At 44.6% G+C, this 18,740-nt stretch overlaps 2 protein-coding genes across 2 annotated transcripts; both read left to right on the forward strand.

Annotated features, from left to right (window-relative positions):
* Positions 1-1,258: 1,258 nt before the first annotated feature.
* On the forward strand, positions 1,259-15,650 carry LOC144483901 (uncharacterized). The gene is given in 5 exon segments (XM_078202481.1): positions 1,259-1,268; positions 1,312-1,910; positions 11,683-12,233; positions 12,235-12,561; positions 15,531-15,650. Coding segments are annotated over 5 exon segments (1,545 nt in total). The 3' UTR covers positions 15,589-15,650.
* LOC144483869 (uncharacterized) lies at positions 14,649-16,945 on the forward strand. Its single transcript, XM_078202446.1, has one exon. The coding sequence runs from the start codon at positions 15,810-15,812 to the stop codon at positions 16,725-16,727; it is 918 nt and encodes a 305-aa protein (XP_078058572.1). The 5' UTR covers positions 14,649-15,809; the 3' UTR covers positions 16,728-16,945.
* The last annotated feature ends 1,795 nt before the right edge of the window (positions 16,946-18,740 follow it).

Below are 18,740 nucleotides of genomic sequence, written 5' to 3' on the forward strand. Positions count from 1 at the left end.
AGCAGGGCCACTTTTGTGGGCATTAGGCAGGATCGAGCAGATGTTGATGAGGTGAGTTTGTTTGAAGGGAAAGGAATGACTGGCAAATGGAAGGTTTTAAAAGTGTGATATCAAGAGTCCAGGGGCAGTATATTCCTGTTAAGATGAAGGGAAAGAATGGTAAATTTAGGGATCTCTGGCAGACAAGGGACATTGAGGCTCTGGTCAGGTAAAAGAAGGAAGCATACATTGGGTTTAGGCAATCGGGGACAAGTGAATCACTCTGACTATAAAAAGTGTAAGAAAATACTGAAGAGGGAAATCAGGAGGACAAAAAGTGGGTCTGATATGGATCTGGCAGGTAAGATTAAAGAAAATTCCAAGAGGTTCGAGAGCAATATTAAGAGTAAAAGGGTGGCTAGAGAGAGAATAGATCCCCTTAAAAATCAGGATGGCCATCTGTGTGTGGAGCCACAGGAGATGGGTGAGATTTTTAATGAATACTTCTCCTCTGTGTTTACTGTGGAGAGCACCATGGGTGCTAAAGAAATAAGGGAAACAAGTGGTGATGTCTTGGGCACACGCATGTTACTTGGGAGGAGGTATCTGCAGCCTTATAAAAGCAAATTACTGCGGATGCTGGAATCTGAAACCAAGAGAGAAAATGCTGGAAAATCTCAGCAGGTCTGGCAGCATCTGTAAGGAGAGAAAAGAGCTGATGTTTCTTGTCTCGATGACCCTTTGTCAAAGCTCTGAAACATCAGTTCTTTTCTCTCCATACAGATGCTGCAAGACCTGCTGAGAATGGGGAGAGAGCTTTTGGGGAATGAGAGAGGAAAGAATGTTCCATAGAAATTGTCTGTTCTGAATTTCTATCCTGTACTGACACTGATGACTTTTGTAAACTCATTTTCCAGGATATTGAAAGAGGAATCACAGGCCGAAATCTCAAACATCACGTCTAGAACTGACAGAGTCGTATTCCTTGGGACCTCAATATCACCGGACTTTGAATCCAGAAGGAGAAATGATTGTCCAGTCTGTCGATTTGAAGAGATTTGAAATGTCAGTGTGAGTGAAAAAGCATCAACACACTGCCACACTCGAGAGAGAGTGTTCCAGTGCACTGACTAAAGAGCTTTAACCAGTTACACAGTCTGAATAAATATCACACCATTCACAGCGGGTAGAGACTGTAATCTTGTTCTGTGTGTGGACGAAGTTTCAACTAGTTGTCCACCCAAGAGAGAGGCAAGGACACCTGCACCATGGAGAAACCATGGAAATGTGTGAACTGTGGGAAGGGATGCAGAACCCCATCTCAGCTGGAAGCTCATCGGCGCAACCACACTGGGGAGAGGCCGTTCATCTGCTCTCAGTGTGGGAAGGGATTCACTCAGTCATCCCACCTGCAATCACACCAGCTACGTCACACAGGGGAGAAGCCGTTCACCTGCTCTCAGTGTGGGGAGGGATTCACTCGGTCAACCAACCTGCAGTCACACCAGCGAGTTCACACTGGGGAGAGACCATTCACCTGCTCTCAGTGTGGGCAGGGATTCATTCAGTTCTGCAGCCTGCAGACACACCAGCGAGTTCACACTGGAGAGAGGCCATTCACCTGCTCTCAGTGTGGGAAGGGATTCACTCGGTCGTCCCACCTGCAGAGACACCAGCGAGTTCACACTGGGGAGAGGCCATTCACCTGCTCTCAGTGTGGGAAGGGATTCACTCGGTCAACCAACCTGCAGTCACACCAGCGAATTCACACTGGGGAGAGACCGTTCACCTGCTCTCAGTGTGGGCAAGAATTCACTCAGTTATGCATCCTGCGGACGCACCAGCAAGTTCACACTGGGGAGAGGCCATTCACCTGCTCTCAGTGTGGGAAGGGTTTCAGCGTTTCATCCCAGCTGCTGAGACATCAACAGGTTCACGAGTGATGACAGTGGTTGGATTCTGCTGTTATTGTTTCTGCTCTCAATTACATCCAGGATTGCATTTTGTTCATTCTCACAGTTGGTCAATGGGGAGGGTCGGAGGGTTTCTTTCTGCTGGACTGGCTGGTCTCAGCCTCCAGTGGGCTGATGCTCTTTGAGTCTTTTTGTGAATACCTGATTTCAAATGTCACAAGGATCACAGAGTGACAGAGTGTTAGGAAGTTTAGAGATATTCAGTCAGAAGAAAACAGAGGTTGGCAGTGCAAAGGTACATTTCTGAATGGAGGGCTGTGACAAGTGACATTCCTCAGGGATCAGTGCTGGGACTTTTGCTGTTTGTAATATATATAAATGATTTGGAGGAAAATGTAACTGCTTTGATTGGTAAGTTTGTGGACGACACAAAGGTTGGTGGATTTGCGGATAGCGATGGGGACCGGCAGAGGATACAGCAGGATATAGATCAGTTGGAGACTTGGGCGGAGAGATGGCAGATGAAGTTCAATCCGGAAAAATGTGAGGTAATGCATTTTGGAAGGTCTAATACAGATGGGAAATATACAGTAAATGGCAGAACCCTGAAGAGTATTCATAGGCAGAGGGATCTGGGTGTACAGGTACACAGGTCATTGAAAGTGGCAAGGCAGGTGGAGAAGATAATCAAGAAGGCATACGGCATGCTTGCCTTCATCGGCCCGGGTATTGAGTTTAAAAATTGGCAAGTCTTGTTGCAGCTTTATAGAACCTTAGTTAGACCGCACTTGGAATCTAGTGTTCAATTCTGGTCACCACACTACCAGAAGGATGTGGAGGCTTTGGAGAGGGTACGGACAATATTTATCAGGATGTTGCCTGGTGTGGAGGGCATTAGCTATCAGGAGAGGTTGGAGAAACTTGGTTTGTTCTCACTGGAACGACGGAGGTTGAGGAGGGCGACCTGATGGAAGTCTACAAAATTATGAGGGGCATGGACAGAGTGGATAGTCAGAAGCTTTTTCCCAGGGTGGAAGAGTCAATTACTCGGGGCATGGGTTTAAGGTGCGAGGGGAACTCCACCAGGCTCGTAAGGCACGATCTGCCCTTGACAAAGCCATGCTGAGTATTCTTGAGCATACTAAACCTCTCTAAATGCTCATATATCCTGTCCCTCAGGATCTTCGCCATCAGTTTACCAACCACTGAGGTTAGACTCACTGGTCGGTAATTACCTGGGCTATCCCTATTCCCCTTCTTGAAAATAGGACTAAAACCTCTCAAAAGTTTGAATATCTCTATTAAATCTTTCCTTAACCTTTCCTGCTCTATAGAGTGCAATTCCAGCCTCTCTAATCTCTCCATATGGATTATCCATCCTGAGGTCCCTACTATCACAGATGCCCATCTTCAGCCAATTCGATTCACTTCAAGGGATATCAATAAACAGCTGAAGGCAATGGATAAGGAAAAATCCAAACTGGCCAACTGCCCTCCAATGTCTCGAGTCTCGCTCATCAGCAAAATGATGGAAGATGTTGTTGCCAACGGTGCGATCAAGCAGCATTTATACAGCAATAACCTGCTCACTGATGCTCATTTTGGGTTCCACCGAGGACCACTCACCTCCTGCCTCATTTACAGCCTTTGTCCAAACATGGACAAAAGAGTTGAACTGGGTGATGTTGGAGTGATTGCCATTGACGTCAAGGCAGCATTTGACTGTGCGTGGCATCAAGCAACCCAATTAACATTGAAGTCAATGGGAATCAGGGGGAAACTCTCCACCGGCGAGAGCCACATCCCGCACAGAGGAGGATGATCGCGGTTGTTGGAGGCCAATCATCTCAGCCCCAGGGTAGTGTCCGAGGCCCATCCATCCTCAGTTGCTCCACCAATGACCCTCCCCCATCATAAAGTCGAAAGCGGAGCTGTTCATTGATAATTGCAGTACTCATGACTGAGAATGATACCAGGGATGAGGATTTTTTTTTTATTCTTTCAGGGGATGTGAATGTGACTGGCAAGGCCAACATTCATTGTGCATCACTGATTGCCCTTGTGAAGAAAGTGAGCCACTTTCTTGAATCGCTGCAATCCATCTGGTGTAGGTATACCCACAACGGTGTTAGGGAGTTCCAGGAATTTGATGCAGTGACAGAGAAGGAATGGTGATTGATTTTCAAGTCAGAATGGTGTGTGATGTGGAGTACAATTTGCAGATGGTGGCATTCCCATACGCTGGCTGCACTTGTTTTTCAAGTGGTAGAAGTTAGGGTTTGGAACATGCTGTGAAAACAGCCTTGGTGATTTCTTGCAGTGCATCTAATCAGTGGGATACACTGCCACCATTGTGGGCTAATGGTGGAGAGTGAATGTTTAAGGTGGTATTTGAGATGCTGATCAGGCGGGCTACTTTGTCCTGGATAGGATCTACAAAATTGTTGCAGATACACTCATCCAGGTAAAGAATATTCCCCCTTACTCCTGATTTATACCTTGTGAATCATGGCAAGCCTTTGGGGAGTCATTAAGTGAGTAACCTGCCACAAAACTCCCAACCTCTGATCTGCTCTTGTAACCTCAGTATTTAAATGACTGGTCAATGGTAACCCCAAAGTTATTGCTGGTGGGGCATTCACTGATGGTAATGCCATTGAATATCATGGGAAGATGGTTCGATTTTCTTGCTGGAAATAGATATTTCCTGATAATTATGTGGTGTCAGTATGAATTGACAATCAGCTCCAACCTGAATGTTGTCCTGGTCCTGCGCTGCATGCGGGCAGCTTCAGTATTCAGAGTTGTGAATGGTCATATACACTGCAATCATCAGTGAACATCCCCGTTTCCGACCCTACGGTGGGGAGACGGTAATTAATGAAGCCGCTGAAAATGATTAGGCCCAGGAGACACGAGGAACAACAAAATATATTTATATAGCGCCTGAAAGTAATAAAACATCCAAGGAGCATTGTAAAATAAAGTATGACATTGAGCCACAAAGAAGATATTTGGTTAGATGACCAAAAGTTTGGTCAAAGTGGTAGATTTTAAGGGGTGTGTTAAAGGAGTAAAGCGAGGTGGAGAGTTGGAGACGTGTAGGGATGGTATTCCAGAGGTTGGAGCCTAAGCAACTGAAGGTAGAGCTTGCAATGGTGAAGCAAGGTCAGGGACAAACTAAAGACCAGAATTAGAGTCGTGTAATATATTGAGGGTTGTGGGGCTGATAGGAGATTATAGATATTGGGACAGGCAAGGTCATGGAGTGATTTGAAACCAAGGATGAGAATTTTAATGTTAAGTTGTTGCTTTACTGGGTGGATCATCGTGCACAAGGGTGATAGTGGAATAACACTTAATGTGAGTTTAAACATGGCCAGCAGAGTTTTAGATGAACCCTGCAGTGACCCTTGCAGTGATGACTGACCTCCAACAACCACAGCCATCATCGTCTGTACCTGGTATATCCCCAACCGGTGGAGAGATCCCCCCGCCAAACCCCACCGACTCCAACCCTGTGTAGGTCCCTTTCTGCCAAACTCAGTCAAATGATGTCTTGATGGATTTTCTTTGTTCTTTTTTTTGTTTTCTTTAAAGAAAACAAAATTTTCTTTGTTCTTCGTTCTGTTTGGAACATCCCAAATGCCCATCCAATTTCCTTTTTAATTGTTTATTGTCTCCACTTGCTCCACCCTCGTAGGCAGCGAGTTTCAGGTCATTACCATTCGCTGCATCAGAATATTCTTCCTCACATCTCCCTCCCCCCCCCCCCCCCCTTGCATCTCTGACCCAAAACAAGAAATCTGTGCCCCCCTCGTCCTTGTCCCTTCAGCTAATGGGAACAGCTTTTCTTTGTCCACCTTATCTAAACCTGTCAGAATCTTGTCCACCTCTATCAAATCTCCCCTCAATCTCCTTTGCTCCAAGGGGAACAACCCGAGACTGACATTGACAATAAAGAACAAACTAACGGGATATGTTACTGTCTGAAATCAAATGGGAATGTTTAATTTCTGTTTTAAAGATATTGTGAATATATTGTCCTGGACAATAAAGGAATCAGCTATAACTGAGCAAGAAGAAGACAGTTTCAATGTGGAATTGAGTGGAATATTCTCTCTGGATTTAAACAATGGAGGAACTACAAACATGGAAGAAAATAAATTTCAAAATGTGAACTCTGTACAGACTGTTTTCAAAATAGAACTTGAAAATTCACAAATGAACAGCAATGAAGACTCTCCTTTTGCAGGAGGAACTTTGGACTATAATTATTGTAAGAAGAAAACCGTCAGAAAAGACTGCAAGCAGTAATTTCCATCTTCAGTGGACTGAATTCCTGGACATGGAACCCAGCAGTGTGCTGTTATCAAGCTGGACTTGTGAATGTCAAGTGGACAATGGAGGGATTATTATGTCTATTGCAGGTTATAAGATAGATCAACATAGGAAAACAGTGGATTTAGGAACAGGAGGAGGCCATTTGGCCCTTTGAGCCTGCTCCACCATTCAATAAGATCATGGCTGTTGTTAAGATATACAGCATGTTGTATATTGTAATATTCTAAATGGGATATTTTGAAGGTGATACATTTCCATTTCTTCCTGTTTTTGTTACAAAAATCTAATTTTATAATTCCTATGTTTTAGAAATATGAATTAGTTGCAAGAATTGCTTTTAAAAAATGGAAAACCTGGATTGAGAATCTGATGAAAACACCCTCAGGGAATTCGCAGTCACAAAGCATGGCCCATGTTGGTTTAAGAAGTCAAAACTCGAGAGGTAAGAACTGTAAAAGGTCAGCTGGATCTTTTAGCTGGAGACATTGGGTCTGACGATTATTGTACTGTTTTTGTTAGGTTAATTCTTCATGCAGACCTCAGGAAAAAGGGTTTAGTTTTGAAGCTAAATATCTGTCAGATATTCCACCTGGTCTCTGTTACCATGGGGATATGTGATTCAGGGTGGAGTCTTGGTTAGAATTAGACCATAAGATATAGGAGCAGAATTAGGCTATTCGGCCCATCGAATCTGCTGTGCCATTCGATCATGGCTGATAAATCTCAATCCCATTCTCCTGCCTTTTCCCCGGAACCTTTGAGTCCTTTCCAATCAATGACCTGGTTTCAGCGGACAGTCTGCAGTCAGCTTGGAAGCCACCAGTTGTGGGACCAGGAGCTGTGAACCAGCTGTGGGACTAGAAGCCTAGAGGACCGTTGGAAACCAGGGGTGTTTCCAACATTTAAATGCCTCAGCAAGAATGCAGTGAAGCCCATGTTTAGACTGAGGAGTCCACAGTTTGAGAGCTTAAAGGAAAATTGGAGGCTTGTTTAGTGAAAAGATAATGGATGGACTCCCATAAACTCTTGGCCTCTTTTTAGGTCAAACCGAATAAACAAACTCAAATTAAGTCAGGACAAAGTAAAAGGGGCAGCTCCCCAAAAGGAGGGGGAACAGCCCGAACAAAAATCAAAGTACAAAGGAAACTTAAAAACATCAAATTAAAATGTGATTATCAGGGTCGATAACGCACCCCAACCCCTGCGGTGCCCAGCGGGCACGGAAGGCATCAACCGTGCCCGTGGACACCGCATGCTCCCTCTCCAGGGACACCTGGCTGTGAATGTAGCCGCAGTAGAGGGGCAGACAGTCAGGATGGACGGCCCCCTCGATCGCCCGCTGCCTGGGGAGAATATCTGGTGTACTGGGGAGAATTAAAGTGAATTGTGGAGAGCTTTGACATACCTTTGGGATGGTCCTAGGACCAGAAGTGAATGAAACTTCAAGATATTGTTATGTATAAAGAAACTCTTGAGGTAAAAAAATAGAACTCGGTTTATATCATAAATCTTTATTGAGTGTAGTATTCAATTTGTAGTGTTGTCTTTTTAAATTTTATTTAAACATACAGTAAAGTTTGTTTTTGTTTAAAAATGTGGAATCTTGTGATGTAATTCTTTCAGTTAATCACCGGGTGTTCGAATTTCTCTGCAAACGTTAACAGTCCTGACCGGGATCGCAAAAATTCACACAGTGTTTCAAAACAAATCGAAGAAAAAGATGGTTTTTCTCCTTCAGTCCAAATGTTACACATGAAGAGACCCTCTTCTGGTTTCTCCAATAATTTGTTGCTTTGAGCAATTCTTTTCATGGAACAATCAGATAATTGATGACTGAAAATGGAACTAATTGTATCCCTTTAAAGCAGGAGGGCGATCGCCCGGCACAGAGGGGAATTAGGGATTTCTCCCATAGACCAATTGACAGGGATTCTACCCTCCAACCACCTGAAGTGAATTCTTTACATGAATCATCCGTGCCAGTGCAGTTATCAACTTGCAGTTTGGCTGATCAGAAAATGCTTTGTTGCTGATTTTCCTTGTGTTAGGAAGTGACAGTGCCAAGGCCAGATCTTGTTTCCTCCTTGATCGGGATGTAACCCGTGTCCACATCGCCACTTCATTCTTCCACTGGTTGTATGGTTCAGACTCCGAGAGCATCAGCAGGTAATCAGACCCTGACAATTCCCACTGCCTTTCAGTCATTTCTCACAAAAGCTGCTGGGATTGTAAGCTTCTGTCTGAAATATACTTTCTTTTAGTTTCCAACCTTCACCATTAGACAAGCATTTTCTGTTACCATGTTATAATCCTGACAGCCTTGGGGTGGAGTCAATCTTTATTTGGTATAGATTTGTTCACAGAATCAAACATTACAGGTTCAACTCTGACTCCAAGCTATATTAGTGAGTCCCACTTTTTACCTGCTCATTATAACTATCTCATCAGTGCCCTCCATCTGAATAAACTTAACCTCTATTGGTATAATTAACAGCCACAGTCAGAGCATCCAAAAGATCACTAATGGGTGTGACTGCCATGGTGTGTCAGCAGCTTGGGTGAACAAGTGAATCCTTTCCCACACACTGAGCAGGTGAATGGTCTCAGTTTGGAAACGAAGGGAAAATAACATTTCAGGCAGAAGCTTCCAATCTGGTAGTTTTTATGAGAAATCGCTGAAAGTGAGTGGGAATTATCAGGGTCTCTTCCCAGTGTGAATTCCCTAATGTTCCAGTAGGTTGTTTGGTCATCAGGTGAGAAGGAGCAGCGCGCTGAAAGCTCGTGATTCGAAATAAACCTGTTGGACTTTAACCAGGTGTTGTGAGACGTCTTACTGGGCCCACCCCAGTCCAACACCGGCATCTCCACATCATATGCACCAACACCAGACATATCAATGTTGTTACGATCCTCATGGTCACCTTATAATAAACAAATTCCCACAAATCCCAATGGAATAAACAAAGACAATGTTTCATTTTAAAAAATTTTTACTTCAAAAATTAATCTAAAATTAACATCACTGAATCATGCATTAAGAAACAGTATTTGAATAGACAGGATAAATTAAACTTTAAAACGCTCAGACAATAAAAACAGGTTCCACAAAATCACAAACATTCCCCCCTCAGTATATTTGGCTCTAATTCCAGTTCCAGAGTCCACAACTCTCTGTATTTCCCAGGGGGGGGGAAAGAAAGTGTTTTCCTCACAGATGTTGTCCAGAGGAGGAGGTTTGAGTCTGTGTGTGAAGTTTGAGTCTGTGGTGAAGTTTGAGTCTGTGTGTGAAGTTTGAGTCTGTGGTGAAGTTTGAGTCTGTGTGTGAAGTTTGAGTCTGTGTGTGAAGTTGGAGTCTGTGGTGAAGTTTGAGTCTGTGGTGAAGTTTGAGTCTGTGTGTGAAGTTTGAGTCTGTGGTGAAGTTTGAGTCTGTGGTGAAGCTACAAACAGAAGCTGTTCTGTTTCAAATCAAACTGCGGGACTTGGAAGAAAATGATGGGAAGATTTTGCAAAGTCCCCTCCCCCACTCCCTCAGCTGGCAGACCAGCGCGCAGGCGCAGAGAGCGCTGCTGAGTTGAGCTGTCCGGAGCAGGCGCAGAGAGCGCTGCTGAGCCGAGCTGTCCGGAGCAGGCGCAGAGAGCGCTGCTGAGCCGAGCTGTCCGGAGCAGGCGCAGTGCGGCTGCCGCCAGCGGTCGCTCTCGATCTCTTTTTGGAGCCGCAGCCGCCGTAGAGAGAGGGGGGCGGGGGAGATCACCGAGCGGCTTCTCGCTCTGGCCGGAGCCGCCAGCATGTTGCCTGGAAACCTTGGCTGGAGGAGGTGCAGGAGGAGGGGAATGGGTGGGGGCGGGGCTCCCGTGTCCGCGCGCCCGGGCCTGCGCACTGAAACCACAGGACGTCACCGCGGAGCAGACTTATTCTTATTGGCTAATTCACGCGAGGTTCCATTGTGACGTCACAATGCGGAAGTTGGCCAATGAGGTTCAGAGTGAAACTTACTGTTCCCCCTCCTTTTGGGGAGCTGCCCCCTTTACTTTGGCCTGACTTAATCTGAGTTTGTTTATTTGGTTTGACCTAAAAAGAGGGCAACATCTGGGAGGAAATCAATGTCTCCCCCTTTCCATTTCCTTTCTCATTCTGGGGGAAATTGGGGACTTGCAGCAACTGATGGGAAAGGAAGTGAATCCAGGGAGACTGCAGACTCTGAAAACGTTATAGACGAACATCGGAATTAGGAGCAAGACTAGGCCCAGGTATCTTTTTCTTTCTCTCACAAGACATTGACATCCTTTAGCTCCCTCACTTTGACATGTTTATATATCTGGCTAATAGGATGGCCTCTTACCCAATGTTCATAATTCAAGGGGGAGTTTTCTCAGGAGAGGGCTAACATTTTAATGAACAGTAAATTTGTATGGGAGAGAGATATGTTTAATGTAGTTACATGGTATATACTATGTTATTTACGATTCCCTATTTCTTGTCTTAAAATATATAGCAGTGTATCAACATTATCTATTTTCAGTGATGGAAACATTACAACATAGAATAGGCAACTCAGATCCATGCCAACTCTCTGTGGAGCAATTCAGTCAGTCCCATTCCCTCTCTGTATCCCCATTCCCCTGTGTTTCACGTCACAATGGAATGGATGAGAGTTCCAAAGGAGCTGAGACTGGAGTAGAGTTGATCAATGGCACTGAGGTGGAAATAGGCGGTCTTGATGATGATGTGGCAATGTGGCTGGAAGCTCAACTTGGGGTGAAATATTTTACCATGGTTGTGAACAGTTTGCTTCAGCCTCAGACAGTTGCCAGGAAGAGGGAGAGAGTTGCTGGCGAGGGAGTGGAGTTTGCAGTGGGGACTGAAGACAATGGGTTCAGTCTTCCCAATGTTTATATGAAAGAAATTTCTGTTCTTTTAGTACTGGACGTCAGACAAGTCAGGGTGGTGTGTGAGTTGGAGGGGAACTTGAAGGTGATGGTGTTCCCATCTAGTTGCTACCCTGGTCCTTCTAGGTGGGTGGAGGTTGAGGGTTTGGGAAACTTTCTGTCAAAGTTCTAATTGAGTTGTCAATGTACAAAATCCCTCTCCTTCACCCTGACCTCTCCTACTTCTCTCTATCTTCTCTCTCAGTGTCCAGAGTCTTGTGTCCAGACCGTGTGGCAGATTTCCTGCCCTGAAGGATATCAGTGAACCCGCTGGGTTTTTATGACAATCCAGCAGTTTTCATGATCACTTTTTCCGAGTGCCAGCCCCACAAATGACCAGATTCATTCAGCTCAATTTCACAAACTGCCTTTGTGTTTTTGTGGGTTCTCTCTCACTTCCTTTTTTCTGTTTTAAATCAATTTCACAGGGTTTAGAAGAGGAGGATTTGCAGTTGGGAAACTGAAACCAAATATTATATCAAAACCTGATGGAGTTAGCCAATTTATTGTAACCTGAATATCATTGTGTTTTGAACATGGAAGGAAATAGCACCGTTCACAGTGAAGAGAAACTGTACACGTGTTCTGTGTGTGGACAAGACTTTAACCAATCATCCAGCCTTTCGGAACATAATTGCAGTCGCAACAGGGAGAAGCTGTGGAAATGTGGGGACTGTGGGAAGGGATTCGATTACCCTTCCCAGCTGGAGATTCATTGGCGCAGTCACAGTGGGGAGAGACCATTCACCTGCTCCCAGTGTGGGAGGGGATTCACTCAGTCAAACAGCTTACATATACACCAGAGAACTCACACTGAAGAGAGACCATTCAACTGCTCCCAGTGTGGGAAAGGATTCAGTGCCTCATCCCATCTGCTGAAACATCAGCGAATCCACACTGGGGAAAGGCCGTTCACCTGCTCTGTGTGTGGGAAGGGATTCACTCAGTCTTCCAACCTCGCATTACACCAGCGAATTCACACTGGGGAGAGGCCATTCACTTGCTCCCAGTGTGGGAAGAGATTTGCTCAGTCAGCCACCCTCTTCACACACCAGCGGATTCACACTGATGAGACCTTTTAAATGTCCAGACTGTGGGAAATGCTTTAAAAATTCTGTAAATCTGCATTACCATCAACGTGTTCACACTGATGAGAAACCATTCAGGTGCTCTCACTGTGGGACTGGGTTCAAGCAATCATCTCAACTCACTGTACACCAGCGCACTCACACTGGGGAGAGACCGTTCACCTGCTCCCAATGTGGGAATGGATTTGCTCACTCATCCACTCTGCTGACACACCAGCGAATTCACACCAGGGAGAAGCCATTCACTTGTTCCAAGTGTGGAAAGGGATTCAGTCAGTCATCCAATCTGCTGAGACACCAGCGAGTTCACAAGTAACTGTTGTGATTGGATTTTGTTGTTTTCGTGTTCAGACTGAACCATGTACCTTTGGGTCTGTTTCTGCTGAATTGTAAAGTGACTCCAGCTCTGTTATAGGTGTTGATATAATTGGTCTTAGAAGAGGTGGATTTGGGGTCAGGAAACTTGCACAAAACATCAGATCAGGATTGGATGGAATTGCACAATGTATTGTAACCTGAACAGCAGAGAATTTTGAACATGGAAGGAAATAGCACCGTTTTAATTATCTAAAAGTCGCGAGATTTGAGGAAGATTCCAGTAGATTGCAAAGTAGCAAATGTAACTCCTTTATTCAAAAAAGGAGGGAGGCAAAAAGGAAACTAAAGGCCACTTAATCTAAAATCTGATGTAGGGAAAATATTAAAGCTTTATTAAAGATATCATGAGAATGAGAAAAATTCAGACATAAGGAGTCAGCACGGTTTGAGAAAGGGAAATCATATTCAACCTATTTATTGGAGTTCTTTGAAGGAGTCACATATACTTTAGATAAAGGGGGTCAGTTCGCTCAGTTGGCCGGGTGGCTGGTTTGTGATGCACAGCGACACCAATGGCACGGGTTCAATTCTCGTGCCAACCAAGGGGCATTCTAGGATGAGAGGTCATAGCCTTAGGATAAGGGGCAGCAAAGTTAAAACAGAGTTGAGGAGAAACTGCTTCTCCCAAAGGGTTGTGAATCTGTGGAATTCGCTGTCCCAAAGGGTGGTGGATGCTGGGACAGTGAGTAAATTTAAGGAGGAGTTAGACAGATTTTTAATTGGTAATGGGGTTGAAGGGTTATGGGGAGAAGGCAGGAAAATGGGGATGAGGAGCTTATCAGCCATGATCGAATGGCGGAACAGACTCGATTGGCCAAATGGTCTAATTCTGCTCCTATATCTAATGAATTTATGATCCTCAGGTTAAGTGACCACCAGTCAGCTCTCCCTCTCAAGGGGACATCTGGGAGATGGTGACTTTATATATTGGATAATGGGGCAGCAAAGGTGAATGTACTGTACTTTGATTTGCAAAATGCATTTCATAATCTGCCACATCAAAGCTTAATGTGGAAAATAGAATCTCACAGTGTGGGGGTAATATGGCATGGAAAGAAGATTGGCGAGCTAACGGGAAACAGAGTTGGCAACACATGGATCTTTATCTGGTTGGCAGGATGTGACGAGTGGTGTGCCAAAGCGATCAGAACTGGAACCTCTACTTTTAACAATTTATATAAACGACTTGGATGCAAGCATGGTCGCTAAATTTGCTGAGGACACAAAGGTAGAAAAGTAAGTTGTGAAGAGGATGTAAGGAGGCTACAAAGGGATGTAGATAAGTTCAGCTAGTGGGCAAAGATTTGGCAAATGGAGTATAACGTGGGCAAATGTGGAATTATCAATTTTGGCAGGAATTCCTGCCAAATTTTAAAAAAAACGTTAAATGGTGAGAGATTGCAGAGCTCTGAGATTCAGAGGTGTCCTAATACATGAATCACAAAAGGCTGGAAAGCAGGTACAGCAAGTAATCAGGAAAGTTAATAGAATGTCATTGTTTATTGTGAGGAAAGTGGTTACAAAAGGAGTGAGTTTATGTTTCAGTCAGACAGGACACTGGTGAGACCACATCTGGAGTGTTGTTAAAGTATTGAACTCCTTATTTAAGGAAAATGTAAATGCATTGGAAGCAGTTCAGAGAATGTCTACCAGACTAATACCAGAAATTGGCAGGTTGTCTTATGAGGAAAGATTGGAGAATCTGGGCTTGTAGCCACTGGAGTTTAGAAGAGTAAGAGGGGCCTTGATTGAAACCTTTTACGTTTCTGAGGGCTATTGACTGGGTTGATGTGGAAAGGACTTTTTTTTCTTGTGGGAGAATCTTGAACAAGGAGACACTGTTTAAAAATGTGTTTCAGACAGAGATAGGGAGAAGTGTTTTCTCTCAGAGGATCATGGATCTTTGGAACTCTCTTCCTCAAAAGGCAGAGGAAGAAGAATCTTGGAATATTTTGAAGAAGAGCAAGGTGGTCTCCTGATTAAAAAGGAGATGGAAGATTATTGGTGAGGGTAGTGGGCAGGAATGTTGGGTTGAGGTTACAATCAGATCAGCCACGATCCTATTGAATGGCGGAACAGGCTTGAGGGGCCGAGTGGCCTCCTTCTGTTCTTAATTATTATGTTCGAATGGGTCTGTTTCCATTGCTGTTAATAAACAACAGTCCATTTATAGGTGTTAATATTGTGGATAATAGTCAAATAAATTGACTTTGTGTTAAACACATGGCCTTTTTAATATCTTCAACACAGGTTCATCCAATGATTGGCCGTGGTAAAATTGACCTTAGTGTCAGTGGTAATAGCAGGGCCAGTAAATGGGGTTACAGGAATAGGGCCTGGGTGGGATTGTGGTTGGTGCAGACTGGATGGGCTGAATGGCCTCCTTCTGCACTGTAGGGATTCTATGATTCTAGTCTTGTAATAGAATATTGTAACTATGTTAATATACTTCCAGGCATTGTTATTCCGATAGAGAAGGAGACAATATCAACTTCTTATAGAGCAATCCAGTCAGACCCATTGCCCCTCCATCTACCCATTCTCCTGCAAGAATATTTCCTTCAAGTGCGCATCCAATTTCAGTTTGAAATCTTTAATTGTTTTCACTGCCACAAGATCCGTGGGCACCCAGTTCCAGATCATGATCACTCGCTGCACCCACCATATCTCCAACCAAGTAATGAGTGCTGCATATTACACACATTTGAACAGGAAGTGATGAGCATGGATTCATTAACCAACATGAATTGGCACCTTTAGGAGAATTGGGAGGGTGTATAGTGCGATACAGCAGGGTAAGAATAGTGGGGAAAAGTAAAGAATTTTCTATAAAAACTGGAATTGTCTTTTCTGAATTTCTAAGTTGCACTGACAGTGATGAATTTTGGAAATTCGTGTTACAGGATATCAGAAGAGGATTTCCAGACAGAAATCTCAAAACAAACACTCATGGTGATCTGACAGATTAACTCCATTCATCGGGACCTGGACAACATCAGCCTTTGGAATCTACAAAGAGAAATATTTGTCTGTTCTTCTGCTTCAAGAGATTTCAACCATAAATGTGATTGGAAAAGCAAGAACACATCTTGAAAAGACAGCACCAGTCACATTGGGGTGAGACCATTCGGGTGTTTTGTTGTGGATGAGGCTTCAGCTGACTGTCAAACTGGGAGAGACACATGGACACCAGCACCATGGAGAAGCCGTGGAAATGTGGAGACTGTGGTAAAGGATTCAATTTCTCACACCAACTGGAAACTCATCGATGTAATCACACTGGGGAGAGGCCGTTCATTTGTTTGGAGTGTGGGAAGGGATTTGCTCATTCATCCTCCCTGCAGACACACAAACGAGTTCACACAGGGGAGTGGCCATTCACCTGCCCCGAGTGCGGGAAAGGATTCACAAGTTCATCCCACCTGGAGACACACAAGCGAGTTCACAGCGGGGAGAAGCCATTCACCTGCTCCGATTGTGGGAAGAGATTCAGTGAATCATCCAACTTGCTGATGCACCAGCGAGGTCACACCGGGGAGAAATGGTTCACGTGTTCAGAGTGTGGGAAGGGATTCACTCAGTTATCCCACCTGCAGACACACGAGCGAGTTCACACTGGGGAGAGGCCATTCATCTGCCCTGAGTGTGGGAAAGGATTCAGTAATTCATCCAACCTGCAGAGACACCAGCGAATTCACACCAGGGAGAGACTGTTCAGCTGCTCCGAGTGTGGGAAGGGATTCACTGATTCATCCTATCTGCTGATACATCAGCGAGTTCACACTGGGGAGAGGCCGTTCATCTGCTCTGAGTGTGGGAAGCATTTTCCTTATGCATCAAATCTGCAGAGACACCGACGATTGCACACTGGGGAGAGACCATTCACCTGCTCCTATTGTGGGAAAACATTCACTCAGTCATCCCACCTGCAGATACATCAGCGGGTTCACACTGGAGAGAGACCATTCACCTGCTCTCAGTGTGGGAAAGGATTCAGTAATTCATCCAACCTGCGGACACACCAGCGAGTTCACACTGGGGAGAGACCAGACTCCTGTTCCACATGTGAGAAGGATACAATCGATCATCTAATTGGCTGACACACCGGCGAGTTCAGCAGTGATTATTGGGATTGGATTCTGCTGCTGTTGCTGCTGTTAATGACATCCAAGCCTGAACTCTGTTCATTCTGATAGTTTGGGTTTGTTTCTGTTGATGTTTACAATCTCTGTAACTGGACTGGATGTTTAATATTCTGGAACTTGGCTTGTTTTACCTTGTGACCCTTACTCTTCTAATAAAGTATCTTTCTTTGGTCTATAGCAAATAGTGATTTACTTGTAATTTTTTTCAACTGAGTCAGAGCAGAGGAATAACCTCTCCCCAGTGTGAATCTGCTGGTGCACTGTGAGGTGAGATAATCGCCTGAACTCAGTCCTAAAGTGAGAGCACCTGAACGGTCTCTCGTCAGTGTGGACAAGTTGATAGGATATCACTTCCCTGGAACTTTTACAGCTCTTCTCGTAATCTGGGCAATTAACAAAATCACTCAAGTGTGAACACGTTTGTGTGTCATATGGTGGGATGACTGAATGAATCCCTTTCCATCTCTGCAGCGTTTGAACAATCTCCCCCCAGTGTGAATATGTCAGTGAGACAACAGGTTGGCTGATGGAGTGAAATCAGTCCAATACACAGAGCCGGTGAACGGCCTCTCCCCGGTGCACGATGAGCTTCCAGCTCAGACAGGTAACTGAATCCCTCATCACTGTCCTCACTCTTCCATGGTTCCTCCCCAGGATGTTTATATTTGTAGCTCCTGAGGCCAGATGATCAACTGAAGCTGCGTCCACACAGAGAACAGTTTCATCTACTGTGAACAATGCTTTTTCCTTCAATGTTTAAATGATAATCAAGTTACCGTTAACTGGGCAGCTCCGTCAACTCCTGATGTGATGTTTGTTCAAAGATTCCTGACTGCAAATCCTCCTCTTCTAAAACTCTGTGACACTGAATTTAAAAGAAAAAAAATGTGAGAGAGAACCCACAAAAACACAAAGGCAGGTTGTGAAATTGAGCGGAATGAATCTGGTCATTTCTGGGGCCGGCACTAGGTAAAAGTGACCATGAAAATTCTGGAGTGTCATTAAAAACCCAATTGATTCACTGATGTCCTGCAGGGAAGGGATTGAATGTCACCCATTCAATAGGATCATGGCTGATCTGACATTCCTCATGTCCACTTTCTTGCCCTTTTCCCGTAACCCTTGATTTCCTTATTGATCAAAAATATACACAAGGGCTTTGCCCCCACAGCTCTCTGTGGCAAGGACTTGCAAAGACTCTCAACCCTCTGGGAGAAGAAATTGCTCCTGATCTCAGTCTTAAATTGGCACCTTTTATTCTGAGACTGTGCCCTCTGGTCCCAGACTCTCCCATGAGAGGAAACATCCGCTCAGCATTTACCCTCTCAAGTCCCTTAAGAATCCAATATGCTTCAATGAGATCACCTCTCATTCTTCTAAATTCCAATGAGGAGAGGCCCAACCTGTTTAAACTTTCCTCATAAAACAATCCCTCCATAACGGGGATAATCCAAGTGAATCTACTGTGAACTGCCTCCAATGAAATAATATTTTTCCTGAAATAAGGAGACCAAAACTGCTCACAGTCCTCCAGATATGGTCTCGCCAGTACCTTGTACAGTTGTAGCAAGACTTCCCTACTCATATACTCCAACCACAGTGGCACTGCAGTTAGCACTGCTGCTTCACAGCGCCAGAGACTCGGGTTCAATTCCTGGCTTGGGTCACTGTCTGTGTGGAGTTTGCACATTCTCCCCGGTTCTGCGTGGGTTTCCTCCGGGTGCTCCGGTTTCCTCCCACAGTCCAAAGATGTGCAGGTTAGGTGAACTGGTCATGCTAAATTCTCCCTCAGTGTACCTGAACAGGCGCCGGAGTGTGGCGACTAGTGGATTTTCACAGTAACATCATTGCATTGTTAATGTAAGCCTACTTGTGACAAATAAATAAACTTTACTTTACTTGAAATAAGGGCCAACATTCTATTAGGCTTCCTGATTACCAACTGCACCTGTGTGCTGGGTTTCTGTG

The sequence above is a fragment of the Mustelus asterias genome, unplaced genomic scaffold (assembly GCF_964213995.1).
Source record: "Mustelus asterias unplaced genomic scaffold, sMusAst1.hap1.1 HAP1_SCAFFOLD_84, whole genome shotgun sequence".
Lineage (NCBI taxonomy): Eukaryota > Metazoa > Chordata > Chondrichthyes > Carcharhiniformes > Triakidae > Mustelus > Mustelus asterias.